The sequence below is a fragment of the Gopherus flavomarginatus genome, chromosome 3 (assembly GCF_025201925.1).
Source record: "Gopherus flavomarginatus isolate rGopFla2 chromosome 3, rGopFla2.mat.asm, whole genome shotgun sequence".
NCBI lineage: Eukaryota > Metazoa > Chordata > Testudines > Testudinidae > Gopherus > Gopherus flavomarginatus.
This window is the reverse complement of record NC_066619.1, coordinates 121,625,725-121,646,720: the sequence shown is the minus strand read 5'-3', so window position 1 is coordinate 121,646,720 and position 20,996 is coordinate 121,625,725. Positions and strand designations below refer to the sequence as shown.

Sequence of the window (20,996 nt, the reverse complement as noted above, 5' to 3'; positions counted from 1 at the left end):
GACTAGGGACACTTCAGAGACAGATGGGCAGTCTTCTTACAGGGAAAGATAAATACATAGAAAACAGAATCAGAACTATACATAGCAGACAAAAATAAGGAGGATATGCAAAACTTTGATCTGGGTTTTCACTTGGGACGGGATATTCCAGATTTGAGACAATCTCACAAGGAAGTTGCTTAAGAAATATCTACTGGAAGGGCATTTGAATGTGCAGAATTTTGAAACTTCTGTATCACATCAGACCTGACTACATTTTTCATTGCATCACTATGGAAAACATTCTTGCATTCTGAAGTCTAAATATGACCTCAACTGTTCTCATGGAGCAACTCTATAATATGGTCAATGCTCTCATCTGGCAGCTGGGTTGTTTGTTTTTTTTAATAAAGAAAACATGGTATTCCTGACTAAAATTCTGGCTTGGCTCAGGCTGTCACTGAATGTGGATGATTCTGTCCTTGGGGGTTTTTCAGTACTACTTACTTCCAGGAAAATTTGGAAACAGCCACCTCCTGCAGTGCTCTGCTAGGATCACTGCCAGACTGAGATTCAGGCAGATTCATTTGCTCCACTTTCCCAGTGATTCATTTTTCTTCCACCAACACCTAATAAAACTGTTGAACATAGGAAGTGCTGTAAAAAAAAAAAACTGGTCTTCATTTCCTTCTGGCCCCAGTCACATGACAAGTCAAAGCTACGAACTACCAACTCAATGGCTCTGGTGGCTGCTGTTATGCCTACCCGTAATCCTTATGGATCACTGGCAAGGCGCCCGCTGTTGCTTCACCGCAGACATAAGGCCGTTAGTGGAAAGTAACCAATCTCTAAGGCAGCATACAGTGGCCACAGAGGGTGCTGTTGCCCATGGACTGCAGCAGTGGCATTGGAACAATTTTTATAGTAGGGGTGCAGAAAGCCATTGAACAAAACTACAAACCCTGCATTCGATGGAAACCACTGCAAGCGGGGGGTTCTGCCACATCCTTAGTTCCAGAACCCCTGGGTTGCAGTAATGGCCATGGAGACGCTCCACAGGTGTTCATGAGCCTGGAGGAAAGTGGGGTGGGGACAAAGTCTGCTTGTCTCTTTCGCACTCACATCCCCTTCCCATGTGCAAAACCTGTTTACAGGATCTTTGAGCAGCTGGAAGGATTTGCGTTACAGTGAGCACGCAATGTAGGAGGTGGTTGTAATGTCCAGGAAACTCTTCCCCCATACTGTGACACTTTACCCTGTGGTCATGAAGCTGACAATCTGTATCATCTTCTCATAAGATGCAATTTCTCATGAACAGGAAACCAACCCTTAATTGTGGTAATGTGTATTTTGCAGCACCATTGCAGTATTCACGCCACTGCTAAAACTGGCCATCTCCAGGTTGTGAGGGGCTGGCTGAATCCTTTAAAAGCTCCTAACAGTATTAAACTGTCAGAGGTAGGAGATTCAAAACAAATTAGCTTAAAAGTGTAATATCACTACTTTTATCCATGTGCTACAGTACAGTAGGGGATAGGTGGGCATTCCTTCCACTTCTGAAATGAAGGAAATACTTTACCTCCTTACTTCCAGGGTCTGATCCTGTAAGGTGATGAATGCCCCTGAAGGGACTGAATAGGCTTGGTTGAAAATTAAAAAGAAAATAAGGGACTTTTTTTTTTTTTGCAAAAAGTTTCATGCAAAACGTTCCTGTTATTCGATCTGTGAATAATTCCCTCCACTCCTGCCGAAGAGAAGAGCCATTGTTATATAGTTATGTCTACACTGCAGCCAAAAGTGAGCCTCCCAGCCCTGGCAGATAAAGTTTTGCTAACAGGTCCTGTGCTCTCTGAAATAGCCATGTTCACAAGCAGATGCTTAGGATAGTGTCTAGTTCAAGCATACCCTACCCCCGCGTCTGAGCTTGGGTAGCTATCCTGAGCCTCTGCCAGTGCCACAACGTTCACAGCTATTTTTAGCACGCGAGCACCCGCCACACCAACACAACTCTGCCTCTCTTGGAATGAAGGCTCACTCCTAACTGCAGAGTAGACACACCTATGTGTTAAAATACTAAGGGGCGGGGGAGGAGTCGTTTCTGCTTCGATTTCCACATGTTCTACGGGGATGATACCCATCTTGGTACAATACATTAATCAGACTATAGCAAGTTCAATACGTTTGAAAATAGGAGAACTATTCACAAAACCACTCCAGGAACCAGCACAGATGTTCACATGGTGTTATGGGACAAATGATGGGTATTATTCAGTCCTATAACTTGTGACATTTGTCCTAAACACCCATAACTAAAGGAAGACAAATGATGTTTTAAGAAATGTATTAAATGATCGTGTTCAAATAAATGAGCACTTTAATTAAAAGCGCCATCATAAACAGACCCCATAGGTATGTAAGCTTCAAATGTCCAACAGCACAAAACCACAGGTGCGTATCTCTGAAGCAGGAGCGGCATCAGGATTTCTGGCACCCTAGGCAGAATTCGGGAGGCGGCATTTTGTGTGCTCCCCACGGGAGGCGCGGGAGCTTCCAGTTCCATTTCCATTGTGCTGCCGAAGAAGGACCCTTCGCCGAAATGCCGCAGGCGACAGCGGCAGTCATTGAGCTGCTCAATTGCCCACCGCTGTTTTCCGCGGCATGTTGGCAAAAGGTCCTTCTTTGGCAGCGCGACAGGAGCGGAACCGGAAGCTCCCGTGCGCCTTGTGAGGAGCGCACAAATGCCACCCCCCAAATCCTGGCACCCTAGGCGACCACCTAGGGTCGCTTAATGGAAGCGCCGGCCCTGCTCTGAAGTCAACATTTAATTTTAGTAATTGCAGGCTTGCTTATTTTAATGCATGTTCATACTAAATCTGTTTACTTTCTGGTTGGGAAGTACCCACTCTGCAACCCTGTACTTTTTTCACACCATGTTGTAGAATTGAGGTGCTTCTAAGAAAACTAGCATGTTTCTGCAACAAACCTTCCACAAATGAACTGTTAGGCTGAAATGTGTTCAGAAGAAACTCCTTAGCAGGGTTCAGAATGTACTTTTTGTAAACTTTGTTCTTTTGTTATGAAGCCACGTGGAGTTCTTTAAAGTAGTTCAAAGTTGTAGTATGGACAGATTTCTAGAAATGATCTGCTATGCACATTTACCAAAATTAACTAGATCATATTTGTTGTAGTAATCTGGATTCAGTTACTACAGAGAATAGCACCATAGAAATGCTATGAATTAAAGTTATATTTTTATTTTACAGCAAGTCAACTACTGGTAATTAAACACAAGTGTGTGTGTGTGTGTGTGTGTGTGTGTGTGTGTGTGTGTGTGTGTGTGTGTGTGTGTGTGTGTTTAAGGCAACGTTAGTTCAGCTGAATCAAGTAAAAACAGATTTATATTCCAAACATTTGATTTATTCAAAATTTATTTTTTAAACAAGACAATGATTTTAAATAATAAACATGGTATATTCTGTTGATCAAGACTTTTAAAACTAACCACATTTAACCATAACTTTTATGCAGTTCTGTTGTGGTGCCCTCTGAAGTACTCAAAAGTATTGGTTTCCATTTCATCAACTCAACTTTCTAACAAGACAAGAAATCAAGTGTTTGCTTAAATGAAGCATCATCTTTTTTTTAGTGATGAAGGCTCCACCAATGCAAAAAGTACATCACCACAGTTATTCTTCACACCTACAAACTTTTTAAAAAATGAAGTCTGTTCGGCCTTTTTGGTTTTTCTTTAACACTGCCCACATGGAGAACAGCATAAAGCTAAGTAACAAGCTCGGCTTCACCTTAGCAGTGCAATGAATGGCGTCAACCAAACTTCATGAAACAAATAAAATATACACATTGTCAGCAAAATTCAGCTGTGTAGTAGTGATTTAAAAAAAGTAACCGTTTAGTGGGTCACAACTAGACTGGTTTTCAGCGTGCACCTTTCCTCAGGAAGAGTTTCTCCCTGATTCACATGTAAAGAATGGAACATGCATCAAAAAGCCTTTGTTTTCATGTAGAAAAAATGCCCTTCAAAAACAAATTCAGTGATGTCATAAGGCAAAAGAATATGAAGCTGGGTGAAGCATTTTGCCCCAGAATATGTGTACACACACCCACACCCACACGTGTATATCAGATAGACAAGTAATGGATTGGCTCAGTAAGGTGAAAAATTGTCCGTTTTTTATAAATACATATAATTATTGCTAATATGCTACACATTATGCTTTGACATAGGCGTGGCATATAAATTAGGATTTAAAGCTGCCATAGTGACAATGCTAGCCCTGCATTTAGCAGCAAGACATTCATTCCATTCTCAAGAAGCGGTATACAGTTATAAAAAAAACATAAGGCTTATGCAATGTCCCTCTCCAATTTTGCTTTGTACGGTTTTAAATTTGTTTTTAAATATTTAAACAAAAAACCAAACAAGTCCAGTTCACCACAAGTTAAGAACAATCTCACAATGGGGGTGGAAAACAGGCTCATAGGAGCAGAGAGGGAAAGAGTACAGCATGCATTTACAACTTGGTTATAATCTAGTCCTTAATCATACCATTGGAATACAAAAAAATCCAATTTAAAGACTAGACTAACAGTAGAAGGTAAAAAGCCAAGAGCGTAGACTTAGTTAAATTAAGGTTACAATGTAATCAGTAACAGCAAATTCATCCTGCCCGTTAATATACTCACAATATCTACTGCAATTTAATATTTATTCATGACTAGTGTAGGTATATTATCTGCTCACTTAAAAAAAGATACCTGCATCATGAAATTACATTCTTATTAACAATAAGACATTGTGTAAGAAAATAGCTCATGTGTGAAATGTTTTTGAAATGCATTCTCCCCCCCCCCCCCCCGCCCCAATCATCAAAACATTCACCCACAGAAACAAAAACCTCCTTAAAGAGGACAGGAATGATGAAGGGGCTTAGCTAGGCTAATTACAGCACAGTGATAACAATGGTTCAAGACAGAACCAATCAGAGTTGCCAAAAGATGCCCTCAACACATGGCTAACTAATAATTCCACCCACCCACCCACCCCATCAAATTCAGTCCACTTTTGGTTCATTGCAATGAGACAAAAAAAATAGTTTTAATATATACATATAAATACAAGACTCCAGCTTTTGTTTTTTGCAAGGCCTAGTTATCTATTAGTTTATATTTGCTCTGCAGCAACTACAAGAGGTAGGCATGAAACATCTAAGGACTTCTCTCCTAGTGTTCCGCTACTAGCGCCATCTTTCAAATGCTGCAGAAGCCTGTTGTACTTCTGTAGTGATGTTACTCTCCAGTGTGCTGCAATCCAATGGACAAAGGCCATTTTACCTCTCAGTTTACCGAGATAACGTACCACAGAGCAAGAAGCTTTTCCTGTACTGAAGGATACTGTCTTTAGAGTTTACTGCAGAACATTCATAAAGAAAACGGATCCTGGGACCAATTCGCTTGATTTCCTTTTGTACATAAAAAAGAAAGTACCATTTGGCCAAAACTACAGATGTATTTTTTCACAGATGCAAGTGCCATGCAAAAATAAATTAAAGAACAAATACCAAAACATACAAGTAATAAAACTATTGAAGGTAGATTTTTTTAAAAGCATTTATATAAACATAATTTATAATACTTTTTTTTCTCCTTTTTTTTCTTTTTTGAAATACAGTCACAAAGCTGGGGCTATACATCAAGGATTTCCTCTGCAGTGCCTCCACAGCGTAATCTGTAGCGTCCTGTCCTCCAACTAATAGTGGGGTCCCATAAGGCAGATAGGAAAATGTATATTGTCATGGATTCTCTGATGAACCAAGCTACTGCATAATCAAGTTTTGAAAAACACAGAGCACCACCCTGGGAATGAAACACAGACATTAATATTTAATGCAACTACTAAATTAAATATTTATTTTATGGGCACATCTTGTTTAAATAGAAGTGTATTATCACATGTGTACAGTCTTTTATCAATTAAATTGTGTTTGGTTAAACAATTATCCTTGAAATATACGACGGCATCCATTCTGCTAACATACTGTAGCCTGCCCAATTTCAAAGCAACCCACTTAGTAAATATTTTCAATACTGTACTTCCAGCCACAGTGGAATGCTTTAGGGCCTGATTCAACACCCAATGAAGTTAATTAACTTTACTGGGAGATGGATCAGATACTTAGAAACACACCAACGGTAACAACAAGAAGATACAATTTCAAAAGTACTCTTGGTCAAAAGAAAGCTGATATTATTTTCACATACAGTCTGAAAATCGTTGTACTTCTCAAACAGAAGTTAACTATTCACCTGCCGTGACGAATACTACATGTTAAATGATAGGCTCATGGCATGATCACTAGCAGGGTTTGAGAAATCTCGTCTACAGAAGGAGGAGACGGGGGAAAAGGAGAATGGCTCAAGTTTCTCATTAGTTAACTGTCTCTTCAAATGAAAACTATAAGAGAGACCTTCAAATAGACATTCCATTTTAGGCAACAGAGATGAGCTGAGTATCAGAGGGGTAGCCGTGTTAGTCTGGATCTGTACAAGCAGCAAAGAGTCCTGTGGCTCCTTATAGACTAACAGACGTTTTGGAGCATGAGCTTTCGTGGGTGAATACCCACTTCATCAGATGCATGTCATCTGACAAAGTGGGTATTCACCCACGAAAGCTCATGCTCCAAAACGTCTGTTAGTCTATAAGGTGCCATAGGACTCTTTGCTGCTTTTAGAGATGAGTTGGAAAAGCATCTCACACATACTAAAGTAGTAGTTAGTGGGCCAGATGTCTGGGAACTCCCAAAGAGTGAAATCCATCCTATACAGAGAGCATGGCACAAGGCCTATGTACCATTTAAGCCTGCAGAACAGGGCCCAAGGAGGATGTAAATAGTGCACGTGTGGTCCCTCTGCACAAGGGTTTATGTCATTCTACATGAAAAGTACATAAGATCAAGAGGGTGGAGAGGGGAGTGCAAACCTGGCACGAAGCTCCCACTGGCACTACCCAATGCTAGCCTTGCTTGTGGTGCATGCATTCCACCAGGTGCTGTGTGAGAGCAGCTAGAGAGAGATGTTTCTAAGGGCAGGTCTTCACTACTCGCTGGATTGGCGGGTAGTGATCGATCTATTGGGCGGGGGTCGATTTATCATGTCTAGAATAGATGTGATAAAATCGATCCCCGATTGTGATCCCCATCAATTCTGGAACTCTAGCTCATGAGAGGCAGAAGCAGGGTCAATGGGGGAGTGGCAGCGGTTGACTCGTTGCCATCCTCATGGTCAGGTAAGTTGATCTAAACTATTCACATAGCTGAAGCTGCGTATCTTAGGTCGACCGCCCTGCTTCTGTAGACCTGGGTTCAGTCATATCAGCCTATAAGGGCCACATGGAGCCAAGGCACTTACACCAAGGTCTATGAAGTGCAATGGGGCACGTGGTTCTGCCTCTTCCTTCCTCACTACAGCGACAGCAAAGAAGGTGTGTAGAGAATGAGCCCCACAGTCAGCCATAGACCACTGCAGGATCATCCTTATACCAGATGTTCCTCCCTGGGTGGAAGTACACCGATCATGTGTCCAAGAATCACCAGAACAAAGGTCAGATGGCAAGCTGAAGAAAGGTAAAAATATCCAGGACTCCAATTCTGCCTGTGCTCTGAAGCGGTGGTGCTGTTTCTTTGCCTCTAATAATAAAATGAAACTGATTTTGAATCAATTTCACACCACTAAGGGTGCTGCAAGAAGGAGGCCAGGCACAAGACCAAATGCAAGATTCCAATGCTAGTCAATTTTAAGATTTATTTATTTATTTATTTATTTTTTTAGAAAAAAGAGGGAGGAGAGTGGTGGTGGTGCAGAAAGGAGGGATCAATTTGAAAGATTCTTGCTGTGCCATCTTGAGATCAGAACACTATGATCCATGCAGTGGTTTCCCACATTTGAAATTCTGTTGAAGTCCTCTTGCCGCTCCCTCCCCCCAGTAATAAGTCCCCTATATTTTTCTGTTCCATTTTCAATCTAGGGTGAATGTATAAACAGCTCAGCTTTCCTAGGTCACAGGATATGCCTACACTTAGAGCTAAGGTCATGATTCCCAGCTCAAGGTCACTAGATCTGACCAAACTAGCATGTTAAAATAGAGTGCAGCCATGGCCGAGCAAGAGGTGGCAGGGGCTAGCCATTCTAATTTCGTGCCTATGGCCTCAGACAGGATTGTACTCTGGGTAGCTAGTCCTTCCCGCGGCTCATGCCATGGCAGCTACACTCTATTTTTAGTGTGTTAGCTCAATCAGAGCTAGTGTCTCCTCAAGGTAAGAATCACGACCACAGCTCACCTCTTAGACATACCCACAGGCTTTGCAGCTAAAGCATGTTAAAAACAAACACCAATCTCCTCTTGCATCACCCGGAATAAGCTAGGTTTTAGGCCATGAGTAGTTCATACTTTTTCCCTCCCTAGGCACTTGAGTGCATAATATCTTGGAGGGAAAAGGGAAGGCGCACGTAAGCAAACATCGAGAAGATGCTTGTCTTTCAAGTATCATATTTCAAAATTCCCTGAGTTTGCAGAGAGAGGCAGTGTTTACAAAGAACAAAACTAGAACAGAACGCCAAATTCTATCCTGCCTTTCATCCAGTTTAAATTGGAGTGTATGTAAGATAGCAGAAAATGCATGAGGCCAAATTCTACCCTATCTCCCAGGATAGTGTTTTATACAACATTCTCAAGTGAAGTCAGTTTTAACTGTAATAATGGCATTAGCAATATCTGTCAGTATAAGACACAGGTCAATATAGACTCCAACTACATACCTGGACGCCCCTTAGCTGAATGTAATCAAATATAAACCATGCCAAACAGTGACACATGAAAAATACCATTATATCCCATCTGAAAACGTGATGAGCGGCCCATCCAATAATTAAACTGGCAACAAAACATTCAGAGATTGGCTCACAAATTATCGTAGCAGGCAGCATGTTAATTCGCAGCTTGGCCCACCTAAAATTAAAAATATAAGGTCTATTTTTAGTACCAGACAAACTTTGCTGCATAATACATAGTTAAAATTCTGTTTTCATTTCCTCCCCTTTCCCTCAATAAGTTGTGCTTTAAGCTTCTTTTCAATAAAATATTCCTCTAATCTTTTGCTTAATACTCACTCCAGCAAATATTGGCATAAACAATATTTGTTATATGGTTATTGCACACTAAGTCCAAAACTTATCTACTGGAGTATACTGAAGTATTTAGAAAAATGTTTGCTTACATTTTTATATTTGTTCTATTAAAAGCTCTTCAGTGTTTATTTCTCTCTCAATAATACATTAGAAAGCTCTCCGACATGAAAGCTGCATCAGAATGTAAACTGATACTTTAGCAGTTCTATTTGGGCTACTAGATCAAATGGTTAGTTTGGAAAAGTGCATTATACCTTATAATTGTGAACTGATTAGAGGCAATGACAGAGAAAGACAGGAGGAAAATCTATATAGTTAGAATTTTTACCTGATCATTCTGGATTGAAACTGTGAAATGGAATATGAACCAGAGTTTTGCATTGCAACTTGTGTGGCCATTGCAAATTTCCAACCTCTGAAAATGAATGCACGTCATAAGTAACTTCCAAATAACATATAAAGAACAACTCAAGTGTTGAAGGACATGTTATCATTGCCATACATGCTGGAATAAAATGGTTAAACTATCATGCTTAATATAAGCAATAATTTCTCTCTCCACACACAAGAGAGTCATAATTGAAAAAGGAGTCACATTACTACTTCAGAAAACCTGAGCCAACAGCAACAACACAGATTATGTTTGTGCCGTGTTCACAGAAAAACTGACCCCTTGTAGACTTCTGAAAGTGAGATACAAGTTTAATTACTTCTCAAAGGATCTATTCATATAGGATAGATGGACACGCATTTCCACCATGGTTCTAGTTATTTGCACTGTGGCAGTGTCTAGTCAGAATCTCTTTGGGGCCAACACGGCACTAACACACAGGCCCGTACAGTGCCACAAAAGAGCTTGCACTCTTATTTGAAACAAGATGCAAAGAATGTGACTAAATAGTAGGAGAAAAGGGATGAGCACGGTAATGAAAATAAGTTTCCATGATTCCATAGGTTAGTGTGTGCATAGCGTGGGGGTTCCAAATCAATTGAAAGATTTTTTTTTTTAAAAAGACAATAAAATCATACATCCCCAATGCTGCACCACCTGGCCATCTCCTGTTTGCTAACTCCTTGCAGAGGTTCCAGAAGAAGTGGCTCTTCAGGAGGTACTTGCAGGAGTAGCGGGTAGTAGCCCTACAGATTAATTCAGAGAGGACATTTTGTGTACAGGAGACAGAAGGGTGGGGGGCTTATGCTGCTATTTATGCACTACATGGGAATATCTACCATAGTTTTAAGCATACACAGTGAATGTGCCTCAAATCAAATACTTAACCAAGAGGCATTAGTTTTATTTTACAAGAACAAAGTATGTAACTATAGAACACATTGTAAACTTAATATGGTCTAAAGACGACTCCCTGGAAGTTATCTTACCGGTCAGCTATTGCTTTGGCCATAAAGTAATCTTCAGCAATGTACTGTGCAAAAGCTATCAGTCCTCCAGCTTGGTCTAATACATCCTTTCTCATCAGGCAAGACATTCCTGTTACACATTTGAAACCAGTTACGTTGGCAGAAATATATGATCTGGGATGTGAAGTGCCAAAATATACCTACAAAAAGATAATAGTAATAAATTGGGCTTTAAAAACTATGCAGACAATTTGTGCAAGTTGTTTTTCTAGTCAAATGACTTTCTACTTCACTTATGGCATCTTTACTATCAGATTTATTTCTCTAAAAGATTTTGAGAAGACAATGGCTAGCTAGTGGTGCCTGACTTCACTAAAAGAAACTTGGCTGTAACCTTTCAAGCAGCTACAGTTTTTGTATTGCGCTATCTATTTTCTTTGAAACTCCTCTGCCTGCACAGTACAGAAAGCATAAAAAGAATCAAAAACTACACTTTCACTTCTTGTCCTAAACTGAAGAAAACAGCTTTGATTCATAAGTTTTGCACTTTAAAACGCAAATATCAATCTCCCATCTTGTATTAGGCACAATGGGTTTACTTGTATTGACATTAACGTATCAATAGTTGTTACTGCTTTACATTGTCTCATTCCCACTTAAAGTATTTATTGTGTTTCACTGCCCTATTACGAGTACATAGTCCAAGAACTCAGACTTAGATAAAACAAGGTTTTATGACATAGGAGACCAGAACATATTACCCCTTCTAGAATTCTGCAGCTATCCATTTGAATCTATAACACTGGTGCAGAAACAAACAACTTGATCTAGAATAAAATAAAACTGTGTTCCCACGAGTCCTCAAATCAGAATGGTGTACAGTATTGATTTTAATAATGGTAGATGGAGAATTTTGGAGTTATTTATTATAAAAATATTAAGCTGAGGTTTCACCTATAAACATCATAATCAGCTTAGAACTTCCTAGGGCCTTCAAGGAATCCAGCAGAGCTTGTGTCACCAGCCCTATCCACCATTTGTGCTCATTTGCAGACAGGCACGCACACAGTAGTTAATAGTTAGGATTAGATTTTTAGGTGGTACGTGTCAAATTCACTGTACACACACAAACCAACAAAAAATATTTCTGTCAATAATAATTGAAATTTACAAATAGGCAAGTAAGAAAAATGTTGCTTGCAAACATACAGTTTGATTTAAGGATATTTATGCTGTATATTTTGACCTATGTTGACCAATTCTGCTTAAACAGTTATAAAGCTTTAATTTTTTGCACCTCAATGTCTGTCATTAAGTAATTATTGTCTGATTCCCCACAAAAATTCCCCATAACTGAAAATTCAAAATCAATAAAAATAGAAAATGCTTAAAAACAAACATCTAAATTATCTGTTGAAATTATAAAAAAAATAAAAATAGAGTTCTGCTAAGCTTATCAATAGCACATCAGAGACACTAAGCAATTAAGTATCCGTTTGTAAACTGAACTTTGCTCTGCCAACTGCCAGCATCAATTACAATGTAAAAAACCGGCATCATTAAAGTTACTTGACAAAATATTAACATTGCAATTATAGTTCTTCAAAACCAAAACACTAAGTTGTGGAAGTTACGAAATCAAAGTGTGTTATCAGACAGCACTAAGGCTGGAAATCTACCCTAAAGAAACCGTCCACTGGAATTCTGTAAAAACAAGCAGAAATGTTTGAGAATCAGGACATTTGGAGTTTGATATCCATTCCCTAGCAATAATGCACTTAATAGGGTCCTGGCTTTAATTTAAAAATATGCAAAGTTGTTGAGCACAAATTCAGATTTTAGAAGAGTGTAGCATACACAAGTTAAGCTAGATCTTTGTTTATCTCAATGGCACAGTATCATTAGTAACATTGTATTAGGAGGGTAAGGAAAAGAGGACAGTTAGATATCCTAGATAATATAAAGTGTGAAAAGTGGACTGAGTCATAGGACTACTCATTTCACGATGTGATGGAGAATTCGGGGCAGCGTTTCTGGACTACATAGAGGTATTTCTCAGTTATGTGGTGGTTTCGGGGGGGGGGGGGGGGGGGGGGGGATGTGATGGTTCAGTATTGGACGCGTAAAGGAAGCCTGGTGGTCATGAAGGGGTATCTAGTGAATAGCTGAAGGATGTGCTTTGGCAAGGCAAAAAATTCAGGATTTTGGTTTGTTTTTTTTAAATAGAAACTTTACTTTAGATTTCCTGAGATTTTCAAGTTTTGTTTATTCAAACTACAGCATTTTAATGTGATCCTTTTTATTTACATCATAAATGTGTCCAACCACTCTCAATGAAGAATAGCCTTCAGGAATAAAAACATGCACATTATCACAGTTCCTATAAATGGCCCATTAGTGGCCATCAGATCACTATCAGATCACACACGGACTGCACCTGTACCTTACCTTAAGTCATTACTGTTCCTTTGTTAACAGCTAAACTAAATGTTTTTACCCTAGGGATGGTTCTTCAGAAGAGGTGGTGTATAATATTTCTGCTTACAATTATATTAAAGTAAAAATTTATGAAGAGTGAAATTGATCCAAGGGCAAATACTCACAAGTCTCTCCAAACAATTTTAACCCACAGTACCCCTCCGGGTGGGACCGGGTGGGCAGAGGGGCCTTCAGGGCCAGCATGAAAGCCCTTTTGGCAGCAGAGTTGTGACTAGGCTGCTGGGACATCAAGGGAGGGGCTATTAGTTCTGTATAATACATGGATCCAATAGACAAGAACTGCCGCTTAAACAAAGGGCAGTAACAGTCTCAATTCTAGTTCACAGCAAAGAACCTTCCCTTCCAGCACAGCGGTGAATTCAAAAGCTTCCCCCACCCCACAAAAACAGAGGAAGCTCAATCAATTGGGTGCGGTGCTAAAAGCAGTGACTTTCCTGGTCAGTTCTCACAAACTTTATAATAAATCTAAAACCTTTATTTTATATAAAGTTGTAATTTTAGACACTGAACCACAGGCTGTCAACACTGTTACAATTTCCTGTAAACTAGGCTTAATGCGCATGCAAATGTTATAAAATATTTTTTTAATTGATATATAAAAAGCTCATTAAAGGTAAAACACATATTGTTGGAAAGAAACCACAATACAATAAAGTAATATTGCACTCACCTGTTCTAAAGTAGCAGCAAAGCCCTGTCTGTCTGCTACATAGGGCAAACCATGGACCAAACCAACTTTCTCTGTCATTTGATTGGCCATATCAGTTAGGGTGTCTGGTGTTACTAAGTAAATGATGAATAGATTATTAGTATGCAGACACTGTATGCCATTTGTTCTACGAAACCACTTGTTCATTATTAGTAGTGAAATTCACTCTATAAAGATATATTCAAGCTTATATTCTACTACTAAAAGTGCATTACAGCAAGAGACATGCCTGTGTACAAAACCACCAATCAATTATTCAAGTAGCAAGACCAATGCTATGGCACTTACTGCCTGTGTCTGTGCAGAGCTATATACTGAGCAGTGATCACACAGGTGCATCTTAATTTAGCTTTGGAGTAATCAACAAAAATCCACTAAATTGAAGTACAGACAACATTTCATATACACCTCTACCCCAATATAACGCTGTCCTCGGGAGCCAAAAAAATCTTACCGCGTTATAGGTGAAACCACGTTGTATCGAACTTGCTTTGATCCGCCAGAGTGCGCAGCCCCCTGCCCTCAGAGCACTGCTTTATCACGTTATATCTGAATTTGTGTTATATTGGGTCCCGTTATATCGGGGTAGAGGTGTATTTGAATTCAGAAGCCATTTCATTTAAGATCCCAAATTAAAGCAGACTGCGTCCTTTAACAGTTGTAACTCAACTGGAAATCAATCTTAATGTATAGTCTTATGAGAACTAAATTGCCTGCCTAGTGGTACAGCCAAGAAGCAAACTAGTTTGGGGGGAGGGATAGCTCAGTGGTTTGAGTATTGGTCTGCTAAACCCAGGGTTGTGAGTTGAATCCTTGAGGGGGCCACTTAGGGATCTGGGGCAAAAATCAGTACTTGGTCCTGCTAGTGAAGGCAGAGGGCTAGACTCAATGACCTTTCGAGGTCCCTTCCAGTTCTAGGAGATAGGCATATCTCCAATTATATTATATTATATTATAGTAGGCAGAACTGTATTTTTAAGTAAACTATTTCAAGAGAACATTCCAAACACCACCATCACACCATACACCTACCTCTGATTCCACTGTCACAGATCCATATGAGATCATACTTGGCAACTTCATACCCTGGCATTAAATTGTTAATTTTTGGGTTGATGCCAACCTTTTTTCCACCTTAAAAATAAAAAACAAAACAGTTACACACATCATGCAATTTTCCAAATCCAGAAGCTATTTTACAAATATGTAATAGAATAAAGACTCTATACCCCTCCCCCTCCACAAAAAACAAAAAACAAAAAAAAAAGGGGGGGGGCGGTGGAGGTAAATGCTAACCTTCACCTCTGAAAATCTATTCTGGTCTTCTTAGCCAAACAAAGACGACAGTTGAAGCCTACATTATGTGTGACATACATTCCTCCCATTAACAGATATTGTAGTTTTTCCAAAGAACATTTTTATAACATTTTGTATCAGAGACACAATATTATAAGCTCACTAAATTACTGTTTATCACCCTAAGGGCCCTGTACATACAAAAAGGAGCTCAGCTATCTGTTGGGGCTTAGAGACTGCATTCTAAGGGGTTAGAGTCCCCTTCTCCTGAGTTTGCCAACTCAACTGATATATGTGGCAATGACTCTCTTGGGAACGATATTTTTTTTTTGATTGGGTGGGAGAATAGAATTAAAAGTTCCTTGGTGCAGGGACCAATTTGTTGTTCTGGGTTTGTAGAGCAGATAGTACAATGGGGTCCAGGCCCATGACTGGGATGCCTAAGCTAGGCACTATGGTAATACAAATAAAAAATAACCACCTCAGCATTTTTGTCCCTAGCTGACATCATTCAGTTTGTTCAAAGTTAGGCAGGGAGAGCAATAAAGATCCTTTCCCCTCCTTTAAACACAAGGCACACAGAGGAGAGGACGTGGACCTATCCTACAAGTATGTGGAGCAGGAAAATTTCTTAGGAGCAGACCTACTATCATGAAGATACATGGTAACACTCTAAAATCATTACTGGGCATTCAGGCCTAGACAACTGGCATCGAATTCCAATGCACAATTGTTTTTTGCAGTCTTAAGGCTGAAGTAATTGATAAGCTGCACAGCCCTAGCACTGAGAGGAGAAATTCTGGAGTAGAAGAGAGTGGCAAATATTAATTCGCACAAGTTATCCTCCTGGAGTTTGTTTTTTTAATTGGTGTCAAGATGTCGATGACAAGCTTACATTTCCTTCAAATAAGCTGTCCTACTACAGAACCAGCATCCACAGACAAATACAGGTTTCCCAGTTTAGAAGACTCGACATATTTTTTTGCTGTTAGCTTCTTTACGATCCATTTATAAAGGCATGAATTGTGCCATGCAGCTGCATTACTTACCTATGAACAATCTAGCATCAACATTTGGGTATTTGCCAAGGAGCTTTTTACACACATCGATGGCTGGATCATCATGATCTTGTACACACAGGAGCACTTCATACTAGTAAAACAAGATTTGATGCAAATAGCTGTACAACTTATTAAAATAAGGAAATCGTTACAGTCTACAAAACTCTGCCAAAACTTGACACAGGAAGCAGTGTTACAGAACTGAAGGATTTGCTTTTACAGATCGATAGCTACAAGTACTGTATTATCAGTGCAGAATACTGTGGTTAGAGTATACCATCAGTACTTCTGAAAAAACATATAGCTTCAGCCCCAGAGAACATTTTTGTACTTGTAAAACATTAAAGAATTTTCTTTTGTGTTACTGGAAAAGTATTTTTATGCAGGAAACAAACATTATTGTACAGGAAAAAAGTTAAATGTTTGATTCTCTCTCCCTCTTCCCCCTCTCACGCCCCCACACACTGAAGAAAACCAAATTTATTTTGCATTGACATTTTAAGAACCTCAAAATATATTTAATATTTTTAAGGCTACAAGTTATAAAATATTCTTTCAATTATTACTACAATAAGATAGAAACCAGCTATTGTGCCTAAGTGTTTACATTGCCTTTCACCAAAAACTTGAGTTCCCAACAATGCAGCTTGCAGGAGCAACACTCTATTTAGTCCCTTTCTTGCAGAACTTAAGGCACTTTGCCAAGTGCTTGCGGAATAAAGTGTTTGAAAGCCTGACCCTGGAAAGGAATCCTCAGACAGCCTCTTACGCCCATTGGGAGCCCTGGCAAAGCCTCATTTGTAATGTCACTACAAAATTTCTGTTTTACTTCTTATATACATAGCATTGCAAAACACACTGTAATAATGCCTATCGCAGTACTTCAGAACAACTCTAAGACTACACTGCTCAATTAAAGTCCCAAACGTAACATTCCCAGGCCCACCATATAAAACTAAAAACAACTAAAAACTAAGATACGTCTATTGGTAGTATGAAAAAAGGGGAAACCAAAGAACAAATGGGATAAAAATGCCAACGTAAGGTGGCCATAAGAGAGTGGTTAGCCCACTGCATTATGCTTTACCAAAATGATGGGTAAACATCCTCCACATGTGAAGAAAAAAAAAAGCTGCAGGGAACGTAGTAGAGAGAGAGCCTGAAGCACTGGGCATGATGCAAGATTTGAGTCCTGAACCAGAGGCTGTAAATCAAAGTCAGGCCAGGTATTAAAGTAAATGCTTATAAGTACACAGTTTGGTACATAAACTTGGCAAAGTTGTTGCTAGTTTAGTGTGCACAAAGTAGTTATGTAAATATATTGCAGAAGGCTAGTACAGATACACCCCAATCTAGTACAAATGTAACCCCTTTGGGGTTTAGAGAGCACGGTCCCTTTAAATTTTTTCCCAGGGGGGAGAGGGAAAGAAAGAGAAAAAAGGAGGGAAACTCCAGGGGGTGGGACTGGAGCTCCAGGGAGAGAGGGAGGCAGTCTGCAGGCCCGGGAGAAGGAAGCAGGGAGAACCTGCGTGAAGCCTGAGGAGGACAGGCCCGATCAGAGACAGCCCAGGACAGGAGCCAGGAGGAGCCCTGTGCCAGGGAGGAATCGCCCAAGAAGGACAGGCTGGAGCTGGAACCAGAATCATGGCTGCCCAGAGCTGCGTGGGGCTGTGAGTACTGGGCTTGTGACTCTGCACTGGGAACAAGGAGGGAGGCTGCTAGTTAAGTGGGGATGTGGTCGCTCTATGTGGCTTTGCAGAGAGCGGCAGAGAGCGGCACCGGTGGGGTTTGCTGAGGAAAGTTCACTGGCGCCGAAGATGACCAGGAGCACCCAAGACTCACCACTAAACTGGAACTTTGCTCAGGACTCCTGAACTCTGTGTGCAGACACATTACTCAGTGCCTGCCCCTCCAGACTGTGCTACCACTGGGCCCGTGGGGCCTGGGTTTGAATGCAACCCTGTTCTACTGCTCCCCCTATATTTCCCCTCGTTGTTTTTCTCCTCTCATCTCTCTGTAAATAAATATCTCCCTTTGTTATATTCATTGTACTTTTCCTGTGGGTGGGTGTGTTCACTCCGGGGGGTTTGGAACAGGTGCCCCTGGGGTGGAAGGGATTTCTCCTGCTGCATTCGTGCGTGTGCTCTCTCTTGGCCAGAGCTGCCTGCAGAGCAGACTCCATCTTGGCCACAAGGGCACTGAAGTTACACTTGGTGGCCTGTACGGGGAACTCTGCAGCACACACACCCTATGTAGTGCACCCTGGGCTCTCCTTCACAGAGCAAAGAAACTCCTGAGTGACTTTCATCTCAGTTTAAAAAAAAAAAAAAAAAAAAAAAAAAAAATGGAGAGAGGATTATTAGAAGACCTGTGCCTAGGGACATGAATCCCAGTAACCAAAGCTGTGCTGGTGGCAGGGTTCCCAGAAGAGATGGAACCAAATGAAATTGAGGAGAGCCTAGATGCAACTGAAATACTGGGGAGGGTAAAGGTCTACACCCGTACTTACAACCGCGAAGTGAAGGGCATGATAGCACTATGTACTCACTCCAAGGAAACAGATCTTGATAAAGTGCCCAAAGAGGTGCAAGTAGAAGGTGTCCCCTGGACAATTCTGGGAGCAGAGCAGTCCCCTCCTAGTGTGCCTGTGTCACTTCAGGTGGATTCTTTAGCACAGAAATTGCAAGCTCTGATGGTGGATGAGAAGTGGACAAGAAAAGAATTAATTCAATCAGGAGAGGCTCCAACACCTGCAGCACCCAGCCTGGTGGGATGGGCCAAAGAGCTCGGAAATGCTCTCAAAGATGCATTGAAGCTGGTACATGAAAGTGCTCCATACAAGCGGTTAAGTTCATTCTCGGGGGTGTCACCGGTACCCTCAGGGGAGGATGATTATGAGACCTGGAGGAATTTTACGGTGCCACTTGTCCAAGAGTGGGAATGCTCTGATGCTGAGAAGCGGAAACGTGTGCTTGAGAGTCTGAGGGGACCTGCCAGGAGAATTATCCGAGCCCGGAAAGACTCCCAACCAGCTGCCACAGTGCAAGACTATTTAACCGTTCTTGAGAGTGTCTACGGTGCTACTGATAGCAGTGAAGATCTGCATTATTGTTTCCGCCATACCTATCAGGAGCCCCACGAACGATTGTCGGATTTAAATCAGGAGACTAGAGGATTTGCTACAACAGTTAGTGCAGAAAGAGGGCATCCCCACCAAGTGCATTGATTCCTCTAGGTTGGACCAAATCCTTCGGGGCACCCGACAAGATGGGTTGATGTTGTGGCGACTGCAGCTGAGGGAGCGGGCCCAAAACCCACTCCCACTCCACAAACTCATTCAGGAGATACGTGAAGAGGAGGAGCGATTGTTGCAAGTGGATAGAGTGGTGCAGCCGAAGATGGCAGGGAGTCACACCACCACAGTGCTTGGAGAGAGGGAAGATGCCCCATCAGTGGCAGCAGCACTGAGAGATTTGACCCGAGAAGTGGCCATGATGAAGGCTCAGGGACATACTGTGGCATCCTCAAGCGGGGAGACTAGCAGGAGGGGTGATACCCAGTGAGAAGGTTTCTGTTATAACCGTGGAAGAGATGGTCACTATGCCTTGGACTGTCAAAACAAGACAGATCATGGTATCTCAGAGATTGCAGCAGACCATTAGGAAGCTTGAGGGAAACATCAACAGGGCTTGGGGAAGGAGCAACCCAAGACCCTGAAATTCCAAGGCTCCCCAGAAAAAAACTACAAACAGGGGTTACCCAGATGGGTTGATAGGCCCCCAGGCTATAGTACCTGTTTGTATAGAAGGGCGATTGTGTAAGGCATTGCTGGACAGTGGATCACAGGTCACCATACTTTATGAATCTTACTACCGAGAACACCTGCAGCATTTACCCTTGCGTCCCCTGTCTGGCCTGACAGTCTGGGTAATTGGCTGTGACTCCTGCCCCTATCGGGGATATATCCTGTTTAATGTTCAGTTTCCAAAGAACGTTGTGGGGGTAAACCAGGAAACTGAAACTTTGGCACTGGTCTGACCAGATCCAAAGGGAAGAAAGTATGCACCTTTAATCCTAGGGACAAATGCAAACCTGTTCCAGAGATCGGCGTGGAAATACCGTGAGATGGCAAGGAACAACTATCTGCAGAAGCTGCCAATGCATGCTTTATGTAAAGCCGCACACCAGAAAGCAAGGGGCCCCCATCCCAAGAGGAGACCAAGGCTAGACCTTTTGAGAGGGACAGTTCCCAGTTTGGGGATTCCCCCATTCCTGCTGAGTGGAAGGACCGCCTGTGTGAGAAGTTAATCAAGAGGAAGGCTGTTTTCTCTATTCACGAATGGGATGTTGGGTGTGCACATGATGTGGAGCACCATATCCAAATGCAGGATGGTCGGCCTTTTCGAGAGAGGTCAAGACAGTTAGCCCCCACTGATATTGAAGATGTGAGGCAGCACGTACAGGAACTGGTTCAAGCAGGTATCATTGAGGAATCCAGGAGCTCCTACGCATCACCGATCGTTGTAGTATGAAAGAAAAGTGGAAAGGTGCGCATGTGCGTTGACTATCGCACTCTGAACCGGCGGATGATCCCTGACCAATACACAATGCCCCGGGTGGATGACACCTTGGGTAGCCTGAATGGGAGCTGCTGGTTCTCTGTCCTTGACCTCCGCAGCAGATACTATCAAGTGCCCATGGCACCAGAGGACCAGGAGAAGACAGCATTTGTTGGAGTGTCTGGTGTACCTGGATGACATTATAGTGTTCGGGCGCACTTTAGAAGAACACGAGACTCGGCTGTGCAAAGTCCTGGATCGTTTGGAACAGGCTGGCCTCAAGTTATCCTTAGACAAGTGCATCTTCTGCCAGACATCCATGCAGTATGTGGG

The 20,996-nt window shown here is 41.5% G+C and overlaps 1 protein-coding gene across 2 annotated transcripts in view; it reads right to left on the bottom strand.

Moving 5' to 3' along the window:
- Positions 1 to 3,389: 3,389 nt before the first annotated feature.
- Positions 3,390 to 20,996, bottom strand: part of UGCG (UDP-glucose ceramide glucosyltransferase) — a 47,818-nt gene continuing 30,211 nt past the window's right edge. Inside the window, exons 3-9 of one of the 2 annotated variants that reach the window (XM_050943164.1) lie at positions 16,093 to 16,195; positions 14,780 to 14,881; positions 13,709 to 13,821; positions 10,561 to 10,739; positions 9,509 to 9,595; positions 8,878 to 9,001; positions 3,390 to 5,853 (exon numbers count right to left, since the gene is read on the bottom strand). In XM_050943164.1, the coding sequence (XP_050799121.1) occupies positions 5,683 to 5,853; positions 8,878 to 9,001; positions 9,509 to 9,595; positions 10,561 to 10,739; positions 13,709 to 13,821; positions 14,780 to 14,881; positions 16,093 to 16,195 (879 nt within the window). In that variant the 3' untranslated portion in view covers positions 3,390 to 5,682. Of the gene's footprint in view, positions 5,854 to 8,811; positions 9,002 to 9,508; positions 9,596 to 10,560; positions 10,740 to 13,708; positions 13,822 to 14,779; positions 14,882 to 16,092; positions 16,196 to 20,996 lie in introns of both variants that reach the window. The other variant, XM_050943163.1, reaches the window with a different exon arrangement.